The sequence below is a fragment of the Castor canadensis genome, chromosome 13 (assembly GCF_047511655.1).
Source record: "Castor canadensis chromosome 13, mCasCan1.hap1v2, whole genome shotgun sequence".
Lineage (NCBI taxonomy): Eukaryota > Metazoa > Chordata > Mammalia > Rodentia > Castoridae > Castor > Castor canadensis.
The window spans coordinates 5703931-5719807 of NC_133398.1; the positions used below are offsets into that span (position 1 = coordinate 5703931).

The following is a 15877-nucleotide window of genomic DNA, read 5'->3' on the forward strand; positions in this document are numbered from 1 at the left end:
GCTCACCGGGTAGGAGACAGTTCTGGATATCTGGGAGGGGCTGCAAGGTACCATCTTGGGAAAGGCGGGGATCAGGGCTCGACCTCAGTTCATCCCAACTCAGACGTCCAGGTTTGCTGCCTGTGCACTAGTCTCTCACAAGGCTGGAAGGAGCTAGTGTGGATGAGGGGCTGGCAGAAGACCCCTAACTCACAGTCTACCCAGTGCTTCCCTCTCCACAGCAGTGCCTGCCCTCTGATCTCTTCCCCAGCTCCCTCCCATCCAAGTCTACGTGAGTGTCACCATCCACTCACACTGGTTGGGCTTCACTTGTGCTTGCAGGCCAAGGGGGCCACAGTCAGGGAGCCAGAAAATGTGGGTGGGTTGAAAATGGAGGGGCAGTGTGACAGCGGGTGGAGTGCAGGGTGCAGTCAAGGGGCCTCAATCCCTGTTCTTAGGGTTCCTGCTCTGGGTCCACCTGCCCAGATCTGCTGGCTACTGGAGGCCAGGAAGCTTCCAGAATTACAAGGAAGCAGGTCATTAGCTAGGATCGGTTTAACGTAGCCACAGGCCCCAAATGTAAAACCAGATGTGTAGGGACCTTGACGACATGATGCTAAATGAAACCAGCCAGACACAGGACAAGTGTGGCAGGATTCCACTTCAATGAGATACCTGGAAGAGTCAAGTTCAGAGACAGAAAGCAGAACAGGCGTGTCGGGGGCTGGGGGAAGGAGGAAATGCTGAACAATAATCTAGTGGCACAATGATGAGGGATGACGAAGAAGTTGTGGAGATGGATGGTGGTGATGACAGCACGGCTGCAAAATGTGCTTAGTGAGGCTGAATGTTACACTTCCCGGATGGTTACCGTGAAAAGTTTTGTGTTGTATATTTTATTACAATAAAAAATTCAGAATGCAATATGCCAAGAGCCATTTAATTGTATACTTTAAGTGGATAAATTGTTGGGCATGTGACTATCTCAAAAGCTTTTAAGAAAGATCAGATGTCGAGGACTCCTGCAGCACAGATGAAGAATGGACAGAGGCTGAGAGCTGGGCTGAGGTGTGTGGGTAAGGCTGAGTCTGCTTCACACATTACTTATTATTATTATTATTATTATTATTGTTTGTACTGGGTTTGAACTCAGGGCCTGGAACTTGCTAGGCAAGTGCTCTACCACTTGGGCCATGTCCCTGTCTTTTTGCTTTTGGTTTGTTTTTCAAATAGGGTCTTGATAACTTCTGCCTGTGCTGGCCTTTGATCCCTCTATCCCCACCTCCTGAGTAGCTGAGGTTATAGGTGCAGCCCAGCTTGTTTTTTTTTTTAAAACAGGACTGGGGTTTTGAAATCAGGGCTATACCACTTGAGCTATGCCTCAAGCCCCCCAGCTTGTTTTTGAAGATAGGATCTTAGTAACTTTTTGCCTGGGCTGGTCTTTAACTGAGATCTGTCTCTGCCCTTCAAGTTGCTGGGATTAGAGACATGCATCATGCATCATCATGCTTTTTAAAAGCTGAAAAAGTTTAACCAAGGTCTCCCATCTTCACTGTGTATCGGAATCTCCTTGGGAAACTTGTTAGGAACACAGATCCTTTTGGCTCCATCTCAAGCCACTCAACCAGGCTCTCAGGGGCCAGGATCCAGCATGGTCATTTTCAAAGCTCCCTGGATGTGGTCAAGGCTCAGACCTGCCAGCCACTCTCAGCAGCCTGGGGCCTTTACTATGGGACTCAGTGTCCCCAGTGGCTCACTCCAACCTGCCACCCTCCGAAGACAGGTCCCCACCCCTGGAACGAAGGCAGAGTCAGGGCATCGGGTGAAGTCTTCCCATGAGTCAGGGTGCTGGGCACAAGCCACTCACCTCTCTGGCCCGGGGGACAGTGGGTACACACCACCTCCCTGCTCTCTGGGATGGTCGTGCAGGCAGACTGTCCAGGGCATGGGCAGGGCTGGCAGTCATCGGCTTGGCCTTTGAAGGGGTTGCCATAGAAACCCGGCAAGCAGCGCTCACAGGATGGGCCCTCGGTGTGGTGACTACACAGGCAGATTCCTGAAAGGCAAGACAAGCACCAGCTCACCACTGACTCAGCTGAGAACACCTGAGACGGTGGGCATCCTGGTGGGAGGGTCCACTGAGCACATCCCAGGCAGACTTGGCATGAGAACCCTTCCAAGATGCAGGCAACACAGCCTGGAGTTAAGGAGTCTAGACCTGGAGCCAGACCGCCTGGATTCATGTACAGCACTTACTGCCCATATAAACCTGAGCAAATCATCTAACGCCCCCACACCTCAGGTCCTACCTCCAAAATGGGCATTGACCTCAAAGGGCTTTCATTGGGACTTTTGTTGAGAACACGCATTCAAAGTGCCCCCAAGCTCCTGGCACTCATCTTTTTGAAGCCAACAGGCCACACAGCCAGCACTCATGCTGGTTTTCCTTTTCCCTTCCTCTGTGTCCTCTTGACATCGAGGGACCACAGGAAGAAGGACCTGCTCTGAGGGCAGCACAGACTCCAGCGTCTCACCTTTGCAAGACCTTGCAGAGCTGGCCCTGTGCGGGGTCTGTGGGTACCCAGAGGTTGCCTGGCATCAGAATGGGAACACTGTCCCTGCCCTCTGATGTCTGAAGAGGGAGGATTCTAGAATCCCCCTATCTAGTCTAGCAGCACTTGGTGTCTACTTAGAGCCTGGGGCGCCCAGAAAGGAGACCCCACCATGCGGCTAGAGTAAGGCCTGGCTGTAAAGGGGTTGACCAGCACCACCACCATGACAGGCCCCAACAGCACCCAGCCAGGGCTGAGACAGATAGAATGAGGGGAACCCCAGGGACGGGGCAGGCAGAACAGGGCACCATCCAATGTTGGCCCCTGTCTCTGTCCAGCACTCGTGGGCTCCATCCTCCTCCCAGCTGCTCTGCCCATTTTACGCACAAGGACTTGCATACAGAGTGGGAAGTCATGGCGGGACCAGGGCTCTATGGGGATGAAAATTCAGTCCCATGTCACCAGAGCTCTCTGCTTCCTCAGCAGGGGCTGCCCAAGTACTGTACATGGAAGGATCACGAGGCCTCACCTGGGCTCGATTGGTGATGTCTGCCATGGGCACAGGAAGGGAGGATAGCCCATGTGTTAGTTATACCAGAGATCCCACCTGCTCCATGGAGGCCTGACATGAAAGGCAGGGTGGAGAGGGGCCTGTGTCTAGCCCCTTAGTCCCTCCTGGACACCTGACCCTGACAGAGGTCTGTGTGTCTGCTCCTGCACCGGTAGGGTTGAACAGTTAGTTATGACCACCTGACCTGGGGCATCCAGGTTGGTGGGAGGTGCAGCTCTGCCACCAACTGGCCACATGGCCACCCTGCAGCTTAGGTCTGGCTGTCCTGCAGGTATCCCTGCAGGAGTCAATGCCTTAAGTGTATGAAACAGTGCCTAGCATGAGGAGGAAGGTAACAACCCCCCTCATTATTTCCTAAAAAGTAGGGGCATCCACTGTCTGCATTTCTCAGGTGAAGACCCCAATCTTGCCTGCTAATGACAGCTGAGCTTTGCTGCAGAGCAGGTCTGTTTTCTGAGTCTAGGCATCTCCTGACCTCCGTTTGGCCTCGTCTTCATGGCCTAGATGGTGGGAACACTGTCACTGTCCCCACTTCACAGAGGGGGATGTAGGCTCCACAAGGGAAGTGACTTTCCCAAGGCTACAGTTGCGAAAGGGTGAGGATGACAGCTTTGTGGCTCTGGGTTGATGTCTATGAGCTGCTGTGACCTGTATGACCTTATCAGTGTTCTGCTGTCACCTGCTGTGCTAATGCCTCTGCTCTTCCTTACAGCACCAATACGTAGCAGGGCCCCGAGGTCTTCCCCAGTCGTCCCTGGGAGAAGGGTGGGTTCGTGGACAGACCACTCCTGCTGATTGCACACGCCGTTTCCAACAGAGCCTGATACTCACATAGACGCCACTTACTGCTTTTGTGACAACATGAAGGGCCCTGGCAGAAGGGAGAGGATGGCTCACTGTCCACCTTCCCCCAAGAGCCAATCACTTGGTGCTTGTGTGAGGCTGACCCTGTACAGGTCAGTCCTCACCTCACTGTGCCCAGTGGAGTCCTTGGGATGGGGTTTCAGGGACTCACCTGTGTTGGGGTCACAGGTGCCATGCTGGTTACAGGTGCAGGGGACACAGTTGGCATAGGGACCGCCTCGTGGTGTCTCTCTTTTGTACCCTGGAGCACACGATTCGCAGAACTGGCCTGTGTACCCTGGGGGACATGAGCAGGTCTCTACCCAGGAGGCTAGGGGGGAAACCCCTTGCTGGGGACGAGCAGATGTGAGCCGGACCTCACTCAGGAGCACTTGGCCTGCAGAGTGACAAAAGAGAGAAGGAGGGCTATGGACGTGTTTCCTTCTACAGATGTGACAGACCCATGCACAGACAGGCAGCCCAGGGATCAACTGTAAATTTAAAAACAACAGTCAAGTCAAGGGCAGGGGAGAGAACCAGGTGATTTCCAGGGCAAAATGTAGACATGGGGGCTCAGATGTAGCTCAGGGTGGGTAATGTGCTCAGTATGTATGAGGCCCTGGTTCCATCCCCAGCACTGCAAAAATGAACAAACAAAAAATGGGATGGCTAAAAGTTTTGTGGAAAGACATCTACTCTCTTGGGGTTTTTTTTTGTGTGTGTGGGGGTGCAGCACTGGGGTTTCAACTTAGGGCCTTGCACTTGCTGGGCAGGTGCTCTACCACTTGAGCCACTCCACCAATCCTCTGTTGGTGGGCCTCATGAACTATTTGCCCAGCTGACTTCAAACCATGATCCTCCTGATTTCTGTCTCCTGAGTAGCTAGGATCACAGGTGTGCCAGCTCTCTCTCTTGGGTTATTAAACATATGTAGATTGAAATAATAAGGGACAATTTCTGCCCTCTAATTGGGAAATGTTTTAAAGACCAGTGTGGTGTCAAAGGAGAGCTTTGGGAAGGTTAGGCGATCTGTTCAGAGCTGCTTGCTACCTTCCAGCAAAGTTTAAGGTCTATTTCCTAAAGTTTTAAGTATTATTGGAGGTACTGAGACTGATAAAGATAACAGTTCAGTAACTTAAACATTTGTTATTAGTGGAAGGATTCTGACTGCGAAGAAGCTAATTAAGTAATTAGCAGGAAGGCATCAGTGTGAGTTCTTAGACTGCAAAGCAAACGTTTTGTATTCAATCAAACAATGACGCGCTCATCTTGAAAATAAGGAAATCTGACACTTGCATAAAAATGCTGTGGATGTATGAGTACAAAGTAGGACACTCTGCTTCCAGAAATCAAGGGGTGGAGGGTCCTGTCCAGACCACCTTTTATCCAGGCAGAATAGTAAAATGACAGTCTGTGAACCTGGAGAACCAGCAGAGGCTGGCCCACGGCGGACAGCGTGGGCTCTCTCACCAGATACAGACTAGCACAGTATTTCTGAGGGACACCTCAGCAGCATGTGCTAAAATCTAAAATGTGTGCTCCTTGACCTAACATTTCCATTTGTAGGATTCTATTCTGAAGGACACCTGCACGAGGATGCAGAGACCCGCACAGGAGACCATTTGCTATGGCCTGCAGCACTGTGTGTGTCTGTCACCGTGGAGTTGCTGTGTGCCACCAGCCTCACCATTCATCCGAAAAGAGCAAGTTACAGAATACTGTACTGTGTGACCAAACCTCGGTATTAAAAATACAGTAGTAAGAAGAAGCGCACAGAAAGGTGTCGAGCCATGTATGTAGCACGTGATCAGTTGGCGGTTTGGGGCTTGGGGTGGGAGGGTCTCGGGTGCACCCCAGCACTCAGCAGGGACCATAAATAAGGTGTGTTGGAATGTCTGTCATTTGAAAGCTAAGCAAATGACAGGAAGGAGCTCAGGAAGTGGTTGGAAAAGGTAGGAATGAGGTTCCTAGGGCAAAGGGGGAGCCTCTACCCAAGGCAAGAGAAAGGAGGGGCTGCGGGTGTCCCGGGATGGGGGGTTGCTGGTGAGGATTGGGAGGAGTTGGAAGTGGACGCAGTTAAACCACAGCACTGAAGAAGGAGGAAGGGGGAGCTGGGGCTGGGGGGGGAGGGTCAGGCAGTCCAGGAGAAAGCCGACCATCCTACAGGCTCAAAACCCTCTGTAAACATCCAAGCCTGGACCCCTACTTCATCTTTTTTTTTTTTTTTTTTTCAGTACTGGGGCTTGAACTCAGGGCCTCCACCTTGAGCCATTCCACCAGCCCTATTTGGGTGTATGTGTGTGTGAAGGGTTTTTCAAGATAGAGTTTCCTGAGCTATTTGCCCAGGCTGGCTTTGAACCACCATCCTCCTGATCTCTGCCTCCTTGGTAGCTAGGATTACAGGTGTGAGCCACCAGAGCCCAGCTCATCTTTTTCATTTGTGGTGTTGTGGTTTGAACTCAGGGCCTTGTGTTTGCTAAGCATGTACTCTACCACTGAGTCACACTTCTAGCCCTTTTTGCTTTAGTTTACTTTTCAGATAGGGGCTCTCAATTTTGCCTGGAGTTGACCTTGGGCTATGATCTTCCTACCTCCACCTCCTGGGTAGCTGGGATTACAGATGTGCATCACCACGTCTGGTCCCCTACTCCATCTTACACACAGAAAAGCAGTGTCTGAGCATCTTAAGTGCACAGGGAGCTGTCCAGGGATGCACACACAAGAGCAGAGGGACCACTGTTTGTCTTTGTCTACCTCAGAACTGTCCTGGCAGTAGTTCACCAATGAAAGCATACAGCTTGTGGATGTCAACCCCTGTCATCACTACCCCCAGCCCCATCTACAACTTCCTCTGTAGCTTCTCTTCGCACAGGGATCCAGAACATTCCCCTTGAGTTACATTTCCAAAGTGACAAACCTAAAGACTTAAAAATGAGAGCCGATCATATTCAGCCAAATGTCCCAACACTTGGTTTTAGAGTTTCACCCACAAATGAATGGTCATTCTGCCAAGATTTTCCTCCCAGTGAAGCAATGAAACCAAAGCATCAAGGCTAAGGAAACCTTTTAAAAGAACCGCGATGACCATGGTGGCTGGGCTGGCTATACCACCCTCCTCTCCCTCTCCAGACCTGCCCTGAGCTCCCCACTCCGTGGTCTTCCCATTCTTTGCCTGGTTACTCATTGCTGGACACAGGCCTGTCTATGTTTACGCTCCACCCTCAGTGCAAGCAAACAGCTTCTGAGCTGCTTGTTTCTCCTAAACCCATACTTAAGGATGGCCACAGCAGAGAGTAACCACTTCCTCCTGTCGTCTAGCGTGGCCTTTCCCTCTCTTGATTGTAGGACATCACAGTGATTTTTTAAAATTGCGTGCAGGTGGATTATAACCAGGAAAAGGTCAGAGGTTAACCACGTCAAGCGCTAGTGACCAAGGTGAGAGTGACCAGGGTGAGACCTGGGCTCCTCTTTGGGATCTCAGTCAGCAGACCAGCTCCTGGGGTGCAATGCCGCCAGTGACCAGCAGGGGTCAGAGCTCTCAGCTGAAGACAGCACTGGGGCAGGCAATGCTGGATCCTGCCAGTGGTGCAGACGCCATAACCACAGGGTTTTAGCCACCTGGCTGGCCACCCTCAGGGCCCTCACTGTCCAGTCCCTGCCTCTATCCTCAGCCACTATCCCTTCTGCCTTTACGGGTTACAGGACCTTGGACAAATGTCCTGGTCTTTCTGAGGCTGAGTCCTTCATGGCAAGTGGGGTAATAATTGCCCTGCTGTGAGGACTGGGCATGGCCATGCGGGAAGGAGCCCAGGCCAGAGCTGGGGCCAGACATGCCATCATCATTACTGACCAGAAGGGCTCGGGCCTCGGCCGCTGGCCTGGATGCGCAGGGCAGTCAGATTGGAGAGCAGCCGCTGGAAGTGGAAGGCAGGCAGCGGGGGGTCTGCATCCTCGGAGGTCTCCTGCAGGCTGGTGGGGACAGGCGGTCAGCATACAAGCCTGACTTGGGGGCAGGTGGTGCCAAGACTCTGGGAATCAGTGGCAGAACCCCAGACTCCAGGGGACTCTTTGGATTTCTGGGTCCTCAGAGGCCACCCTGTCCATCCCCAGCTCTCAGGAGGGAGGTCACTTACAGGAAATGGAGCTGTTTGTGCCTGGACTGCCCAGCGTCCTGGAGGCCAGAAGGTCTGGAGTGCTTCAGAGTGAGGGCCAAGCCCGCCCCCTCCAGCCTCAGCTGTGTGGGGGGCAGGGAGCCTCCAGGGGGTACACGGAAGGTCAGCGTGAGGGGCTGTCCATAGCTGAGCCTCTGGTCTCCCAGGAACTGCTCTGCAGACCAGAGAAGAAGGCTGTAACCATCTTACCCGCTTAGCTTGGTTCTAAACGTTTGTTTTGATGTTATTGGCAAAGATCAAACCAAGGTACACCAGAATCAAGTCAAGAATTTGACCCGTCCTGTGCACTGCAGGCGACCCACGGGTAACTGCGAGGTCCCAGAGGACAGCTTATGCTCTGCTGTCCCTCCCTTGACATTCCTAATAGTTGTGTCTTTGAGCTGGGGTTTTGGAAGTGAAGTCCAGTAGGACAGTGGATGGTAAACATGAGCAGAAGAAATGCATACCAGGCTCTGGGTTCAATGCCCAGCACTGCAAAATAAATAAAAAATAAATAAACAATAAATAAACATGACTTAGAAGGAGAGGGCACAACAGGCTACCCATGGTTCCTGCTGGTCCTTCCTCACTCATGAGTCAGCTGAAGGAAGACGGTGGTGGCAGAACGTGTGCCCGTCAAGAAACGACATAAAAAAATGGCGGGTTCTGGTAAGAGAACAACACATATTTGTGTGTGAACTATGAAAAACAAATTGTGGAATTTCAGGGATGCCACAATGGCCTGATGGCAGAATAACGGTGCTCACCTTAAATCTCTGTCAGCAAGAAGGCCATCACCAGATGCAGCCCCTCAGAACTGTGGACCAAAACAAACCTATTCTCTTTATAACTCACCAAGTCTCTGGTACTGTGTTACTAGCCACAGAAACGGACCTATACCCAGCAGCCATGGGGGAACCTGGGCAGTTGGCCCCTGCTAGGGTGCCAGGTACCTGGTGCTGTGAGCTCTTCCTTGTCTTCCAGGCCCAGAAGGACCCCACTTAGACTCCAACGCGGGAGACGCTCTGGGCCCCTGGTGCCTCTGACCCGCCAGCCCCCGGATCCTAGGTGACAAGCACAGAACAGGCACCCCATCACAGTGAGGTCCTGGGGGTGGCCCCAGGCAATGGGTCCAGCAAGGGCCTGTGGGTGGGATGCAGTCAGGCAGAGGGTGGGAAGTCCAGCACGGGCCCTGATGGGAGCTGGTCACAGCTCAGGGCCTGCCCTGGCCTTCAGAGGGCTTTTGACCAACAGGCGACACAGCCCAGGAGCTCTGACAAAGGGGCTTGGGACTTCAGGCCACCTTGAACACTGGACATGACTGGTCTTCCAGAGAACTTTCTCCCCCAGGGCCTCACAGCCGTGACCTTCCAGGTATGCATGTCATTAGCCCCATGGTATCCAGGAAGGCCACCTGGTTAGGAAGGGGCCAAGCCAGGTTCAGTCACCTCTTCTCTAGTGACATCAGTTAACACCAAACTCAGTCTAGCACAGAGCAAATGACCTACAAGGGGCAACAGGCTGGTGGTTGAACACTAGAGCACCAAGGGGTGGGAGGGAGGGCTGAAGAAGGGGGCAGAGGTCATAAAGCAGAGGCCTGTGGTGCCTTAGTGCTAGACGATACTTTGGGCAGTGGGGAGAAATGAACCAATCCTTGTATGCACATATGAATAATAAAAGAAAAATGAAAGAAAAAAAGAAAAAAGAAAAAAAAAAGAAAAGAACCACTCAATTTTCCTTTGTTTTGTTTGTTTGGGGTTTTTTTTTTTGTTGTTCTTGCTATGTAGCCCAGGCTCCTCCTGCCTCCACCTCCTGAGTGCTGGGATTACAAGCATGAACCACCATGCTCAGCCTTCAGTTTATCTTCCTCATACAGCAAATATCTATGTAAACAACCTGCATGTGTAAAAGCGATTTTGGGTCCTCAATCATTTTCAAGAGCATAAAGGAACCTGGAGACCAGAGGGTTGAAATGCTGCCTGAAGCAGCTGTGAGACAAAACTAGGTGGTCCTACAGAAGTACCAAGCCCAGGGCCAGACTCAAGGTGAGAACAGGTCATGCTGAGGTCTTGGGGTCCAGAAGACGAGCCCTGCCCAGTGGACACCAACACACACTGTCCCCATCTCTCACGCCTCTGTCCTGCTTTCTGCACTGCATCCAGCAGAGGGCGCACTGCCCCCGTGCCTGGGGAGCTTGGTGCACTGGCCTGAGGTTCAGTCCAGGGATGCCCAGCTCCTCTCTGGGGGAGAAGCAAGAGGTGGGGGGCACTTGACGGGGCATTAAATAAGGGCCATGCAGAGCTCAGAACTCGGCCAGTTGCCCGCTCTGAAGATGCAGCTGTGCCACCTGGAGTAGGAGACTCACACAGAAGGCTGCACGCGTGGCATGTAAGCAAAACCCAGGAGCTCCTGAACCAAGAACGGATGGATGTCAGGCAAGTGACCTGCCTTTTCCAGGCCTCATTTGTAAAGTAGGAACAAAAATACCTACTGCCCAGGACTGAGACTCCCTCATGTACAGAGCTCAGCTCAGTCCCTGGCATACAATGGGTGCTCAATACATGCAGGCCAAGAGTACAAGCCCAGATCCCCAGCATTTAGGTACACCAAGGGAAGCTAACCTTCACAGGCCCACAGAGGGCCATGTGCCCAGCAGTGTGAATTGCTGGAAACTGGAAGAAAGGCAAAGGCCAGGAATGGAGCCCAGGGGTCACAGGCAGGTGCTAGGAGCCACCCTATCACACCCCAACCCCACCAGGGCTGTGGGACCCCTCTCTACAGGGGGCATGGTGGAGGGGCCACCCCACCCCAGCTCCCAACCCCCCAGATCGCCAGGTAGGGCTACAAGCAGCCCCCTGGAAGGTGGTTACGGGGCAGGACTTACCCTGGCGGAAGTTGGAAAGGATGTGATGCACCTGGAACCCTGCAGCCGAGGCGCACACCCTGGAGTGGCCATAGCAGAAGCAGCTGCTGCAGCCAGCAGGATTGTGGGGCTGCAGGTTAAAAGTCCCCGGGCGACACCTGTAAGGGAAGCAAGAGATGCCCACAAGGGCCATATGACCTGGCCAGGAAGGGCAGGGCTGGGCTAGACTAATGGAAAAAAAAAAGTTTTTTCAAAAAGTTCCAAAGACAGTACAGACAGTTCCCATGTCTGCTTTCCCTGCCACTGACAGCTGACCTTGAAACTAAGCCAGCAATCTCTCCCCTTCCTCCACTAGCACGTTCCTCTGCTCCAAGATACCATCAGGAACATGGCGCTGCCTTTTGCTGTGTCCTTGGTCTCCTCCAATCTGGAATAGCCTCTTGGTCTTCCTTTTTCTGTTTTTGTCTTTTCGTTTTCTTTTCTTTTTTAAAAATTTTTATTGGTCTTTCATTGTCTCTTGTGGCTTTGGTGCTTTTAAAAAATTTTGGGGTGGTATTGGGATTTGAATTCAGGACTTTGTGCTTGCTAGGCAGATACTCTACTACTTCAGTCACACTCCCAGTCCTTTTTTGTTTTAGTTATTTTTTGGATAGGGCCTCAAGCTTTTGCCACCATACCCGGCTTATTTGTAGAGGTGGTGTCTTACTAGCTTTGCTTATGCTGGCCTCAAACCTCCCAATCTCCACCTCCCAAGTAGCTGAGATTACAAGCATGAGCCACCTAGCCTGGCTACAACCTTGACGCTTTTGAAAAGCACCGCTCGGGTATATTCTAGAATGGCCTTCAATTTGGGTTGTCTGTTTGATGTTTTCTCATGATGAGACCAGAGTTATGGGGTTGGGAAAGTCAAAGTGTCCTCGTCACATCACATGGGGACATGAAACCCAGACATTGGCACCCTCAGTGTCTGGTAAAGAAGGAAGGCTGGATGCTCGGTACACTGCAGTGTTTGGAATAGGGGCACTGGACCCAGCCCACATCAAAAAGAGAGAACTGAGCTCCATGTCCTGCCAGGGGAGCATCAAAGAACTGTGGACAGATGTGAAAATCACCACAGTGATTATTTGCAGGGAGGGATTTCTGAAGCTATGCAAATATCCTGTTTCTCCTTAAAGAGCTGTCCACAAACGCCACCATGGCGGCTCTTGCCCGCGGCAATTATTACTGTGATCGTCTAACACCGACTTTCCACTTTCCTTCTACACTTATCACTTGGAGTTCTGCAACGGAGATTTGCCCCTGTGCAGCCACCCTCTGCATTTATTTATTCACTCTTCTGTCTACAGCAGCATGGAGCTCTGGGTGTATACTCTACCCTTTGGGTTATAATGCGATCCTATCATTATTTATTTTGTTTCTGAAACTGTTCCAGCTTTGGGAGCTCTTGCAGATTGGCTCCTGAGTCCTTTTCACATGGCCCCATTCTGGTTTGGGTTTTTTGGTTGGTTTTGGGCAGTGCAGAGGCTCAAACCCAGGGCCTCTGGAAGCCTCTGTTACTGAGTCACACCCCAAGCCGGCTTTTGCTTTCAGGTACCCCCTTGCTTTCTAGCACAAAGACACTCTGGGCATATCCTGTTTTCCCTGCTCCAGGTCTAGAAACACTGGAGAAACACTGTTTTACAAACACATCCCTGCTTTGTACTCTGGGTGGGCCAGCAGGTCAGGCCCAGCGGGGAGGGATCTAATTCATAAGAAGCTGTTCATGGCCTGGGTGCCTGGCCAGCTCCAATGGGCACATCTCATCAAGCCCTCACGTCTCACAAGCAGGTAAACTGAGGCTTGGAGAAAAGAAGCTGCTCAGGGTTGTGAGGTGGTTGTGTAGGGCTGAGGGAAAGGCCAGGTCAGGCCTGGCTCCCTGACTCTACTCTGCCTCTCTTGAGGTATCTTTGGCCAGGGGAAGGGGGACCCTGCAGAAAAGAGTCAGAGGGATAGCCTGTGGCTGGCCAAGGTGAGATCAAGACCAGGGGCCAGCCACATGGCTTTGGTGGGGGAAGGGCTTCAGATGTCAACACAAATCCAGGAAGTGTTCCTTTGTATGCTCAAAGAGGCAAATCCATGTTTGTCTGCCAGCCCCAAGGCGGGCACTTGGGCCTCTTGAAAACTGGAAAAAGGACATTTATGGATTGTGTGACCTTGGAAAAGTCCTTCTGTCTTACTGGGCTGCAGATGCCCCATTTGTACCAGAGGCTTGCAGGAGTGCCTCGAATCCCAGGGCAGTTGGGAAGGGCTTCTTAGAACAAACCATAAAGAGGGAAGTGAGGGCTCAGAGGAAAGACTGCTGCACTCCATCAGTGGTGTCCGCCATGGGTGTGAGATGGTAAGGGGAGCAAACAGTGAGGGGGAATAAATGGCAGATATGACTCTAGGAATGTAAAGGAAACAAACGGCAGAAGTAACTTTGTCTTAGATGAAGGAGGCAGAAGGTATCCTTAAGAGCAAACATCTAAGGAGATATGCAGAGCAGACTTCTCACCCAGATAATAAAGCACAGCAGTCTTTCTCCTGGATGAGGGGGACAGAAAAGCAGTTTTAAAGACAGACACTAAGGAGATGAAATGCAGACCCCTCAAGGGAAGTAACACAGCAAACTTTCCCAAGATAGCAAAAAAGGGGGTCTCACCAAAATAATGAGTGGTAATCATAAAATGTACATGACAGGTCTCAAGGGTAGGATGGACTAACAAGGTCCTCCTGGATTGTCCAGTCTGATAAGGATGGGGTCAATGAGAAGTTAATTAGATAGACAATTATAGATCCAGCTGCAAAGTAAAGTAGGGTGTGCCTAAGTCAGGCAGAGCACTAGACGTCAGCCTGTCTTTGGCTCAGCGCTTTCACTAAGTCCCATCCATCGGGGGCATTGCTATTCTTTCCATAAACTTTGTGCTTGCTTTACTCTTAACTCCTGGTTCAGTGTCTTCGATCACTGACTATGCCAGGACATGAACCAGGAACAACACTCCAGTAGCAATGGCAGCGTGTGATAGCATTTCATTAGCCATGTCTGTCACATACGTGAGCTGGGAGGTGTGACAGCACTCCATTAGTGATGTCTGACATGCCTGCTGCCCAGAGTACACAGCTTTTCCTATTCTTCCTCGCTTCTTCTTTTCAGGATGCACGTGTATTTTGTCTCGGCTCATGACCGTCAGTGTATTGGGTCGGAGTCTAAACGGTGCCGAAAGCCTCTGGGTGACTTCCTGGGTCCAGCCCCATGCAGACCGAGGGCATGGGTGACTGAGGACTCTGCCTCACCAGCAACCCCTACCGTGAGCTCAGCAATGGCTCACTCACCTGTCACACAGGTTGCCTTCCACATTCTCTTTGCAGGGACAGCATCCACTGCGGGGGTCACAGGTGCCCAGACTGCCAGCAGCATCACAGGTGCAGGGCCTGCCAAAGAGAAGCAAGGTGACATGTGTCCAATGAGCTACTCCAGAGTGGGGACCAGCTCATCCTCGGAAGAAACCTCCCTGCCCTTCCCTGTTCCTGGGAAGACTGGGACAGGATGGCCAAGAGCCTGTCCCCACTTACACTCCTACCTCACCAGGAGGTGAGCCACCCCTCCTTTCCTTCCATCATCCATCTTTCCTTCCATCCATCCTTCCTTCCACACCCATCCGATAAGTCCTGCCCTCGTGTTTCCCACTGTCCAGTGAGGACAGACAGATAAACAGGCAGACACTGCTCTGCAATTTGTGCAGATGGCCAGAGGTATAGCAGCACCAGAGGGGCATCTGGCCCAGCCTGGAGGTGGTGACAGGGGCAGGGACCTCCCCTGAGGGAGAGGTTCCTCAGTTGAAAACCAAAGAATGAGTAGGAGCTTGCTAGACACAGGCTGGGAGAAGAATGCTCTGAGGAGAGCCCTGGGGATGGATGGTGGGAGGAACAACATGTGCAAAGGTCCAGAGGCCAGGACCTGGAGAAGTAGCCAGGCTCCTGTGTAATGTTTTCACTTGTTTGCATGTGGGTGTGGGCAGGTGTTAGGGACAGCACCAGGGCTCGCAGATGCTAGACAAGTGCTCTACACTGAGCCACACCTCTATCCTAGCAGCCATTTCTGTACCCAGAACTCCCAAGTGCTTCACCAGAGATCTGAGACCCCAGGCCTGCCCAACTAGCTTTCACTGTCTTTCAAATACACAAGGACACTTGTTATTAACCAAAGCCAAGTTCACTTAAAAGTGCTTGTGAATTGACAGTAGCTTTATTTACTTTTGTGGTCATTGCTATCCTCTCAACAAACACATGGTAAGGATGACTGGCCCCTCTTCTGAGGTCCGGCTCCCTGATCGCTCTTCCTTCTGCTGGCTCTCTAGGTACCACACGCTCAGCACACGGACACAAGGCTCTGTCTCTCCCTTCCCAGCAACCCCACTGCCCCTCTGCCCTGATGCCCGAGCAGAACCCTGGGGACCAGACTCTGTCCCTTTTTCCTCTTCTGTCTCCTGCCACCTCCTCCCACCATCTCTGCCTTACCAGGGCTCTGGAATCCCTCCAAGTGGCCAGACCACATGCCTGAGCTCTTGCAGCCTGCAGGGGGCCTGACCTTGGCCCCTCCCAAGGTCATCTTGATTCTCAGCTCCTCCTAGGCACCAGCCGCTTTCTCTGCACACCTCCCACCCTGTTCACTTGCTCACCACGCTGAGTCTTACGTGGTGCTTGCCACGGGGCCCTGCCTGTGCTTTGCCCCACCGAGAACACCTGTCCTTCCTCTCTCTCACCTGTCCTTGGCTCTCACAGATTAGGCCTCGGACTAGGACAGAGGACCACACCAAGCCAGCTGGGCTTCTCAGTAGCATTCTGTTTATGTCTCTCTGTGGCCTCAGCGACTGGGCAGCTCTGGTCCTCATATGACTGG

The 15877-nt window shown here is 52.1% G+C and overlaps 1 protein-coding gene across 1 annotated transcript in view; it reads right to left on the reverse strand.

Moving 5' to 3' along the window:
• Lamc3 (laminin subunit gamma 3) overlaps positions 1-15877 on the reverse strand; it is a 58342-nt gene that overhangs the window by 21537 nt on the left and 20928 nt on the right. Inside the window, exons 7-13 of the mRNA XM_020165599.2 lie at positions 14311-14409; positions 10981-11117; positions 9050-9160; positions 8079-8271; positions 7796-7914; positions 4118-4342; positions 1847-2035 (exon numbers count right to left, since the gene is read on the reverse strand). Of these exons, the coding sequence (XP_020021188.2) occupies positions 1847-2035; positions 4118-4342; positions 7796-7914; positions 8079-8271; positions 9050-9160; positions 10981-11117; positions 14311-14409 (1073 nt within the window). The remainder of the gene's footprint in view (positions 1-1846; positions 2036-4117; positions 4343-7795; positions 7915-8078; positions 8272-9049; positions 9161-10980; positions 11118-14310; positions 14410-15877) is intronic.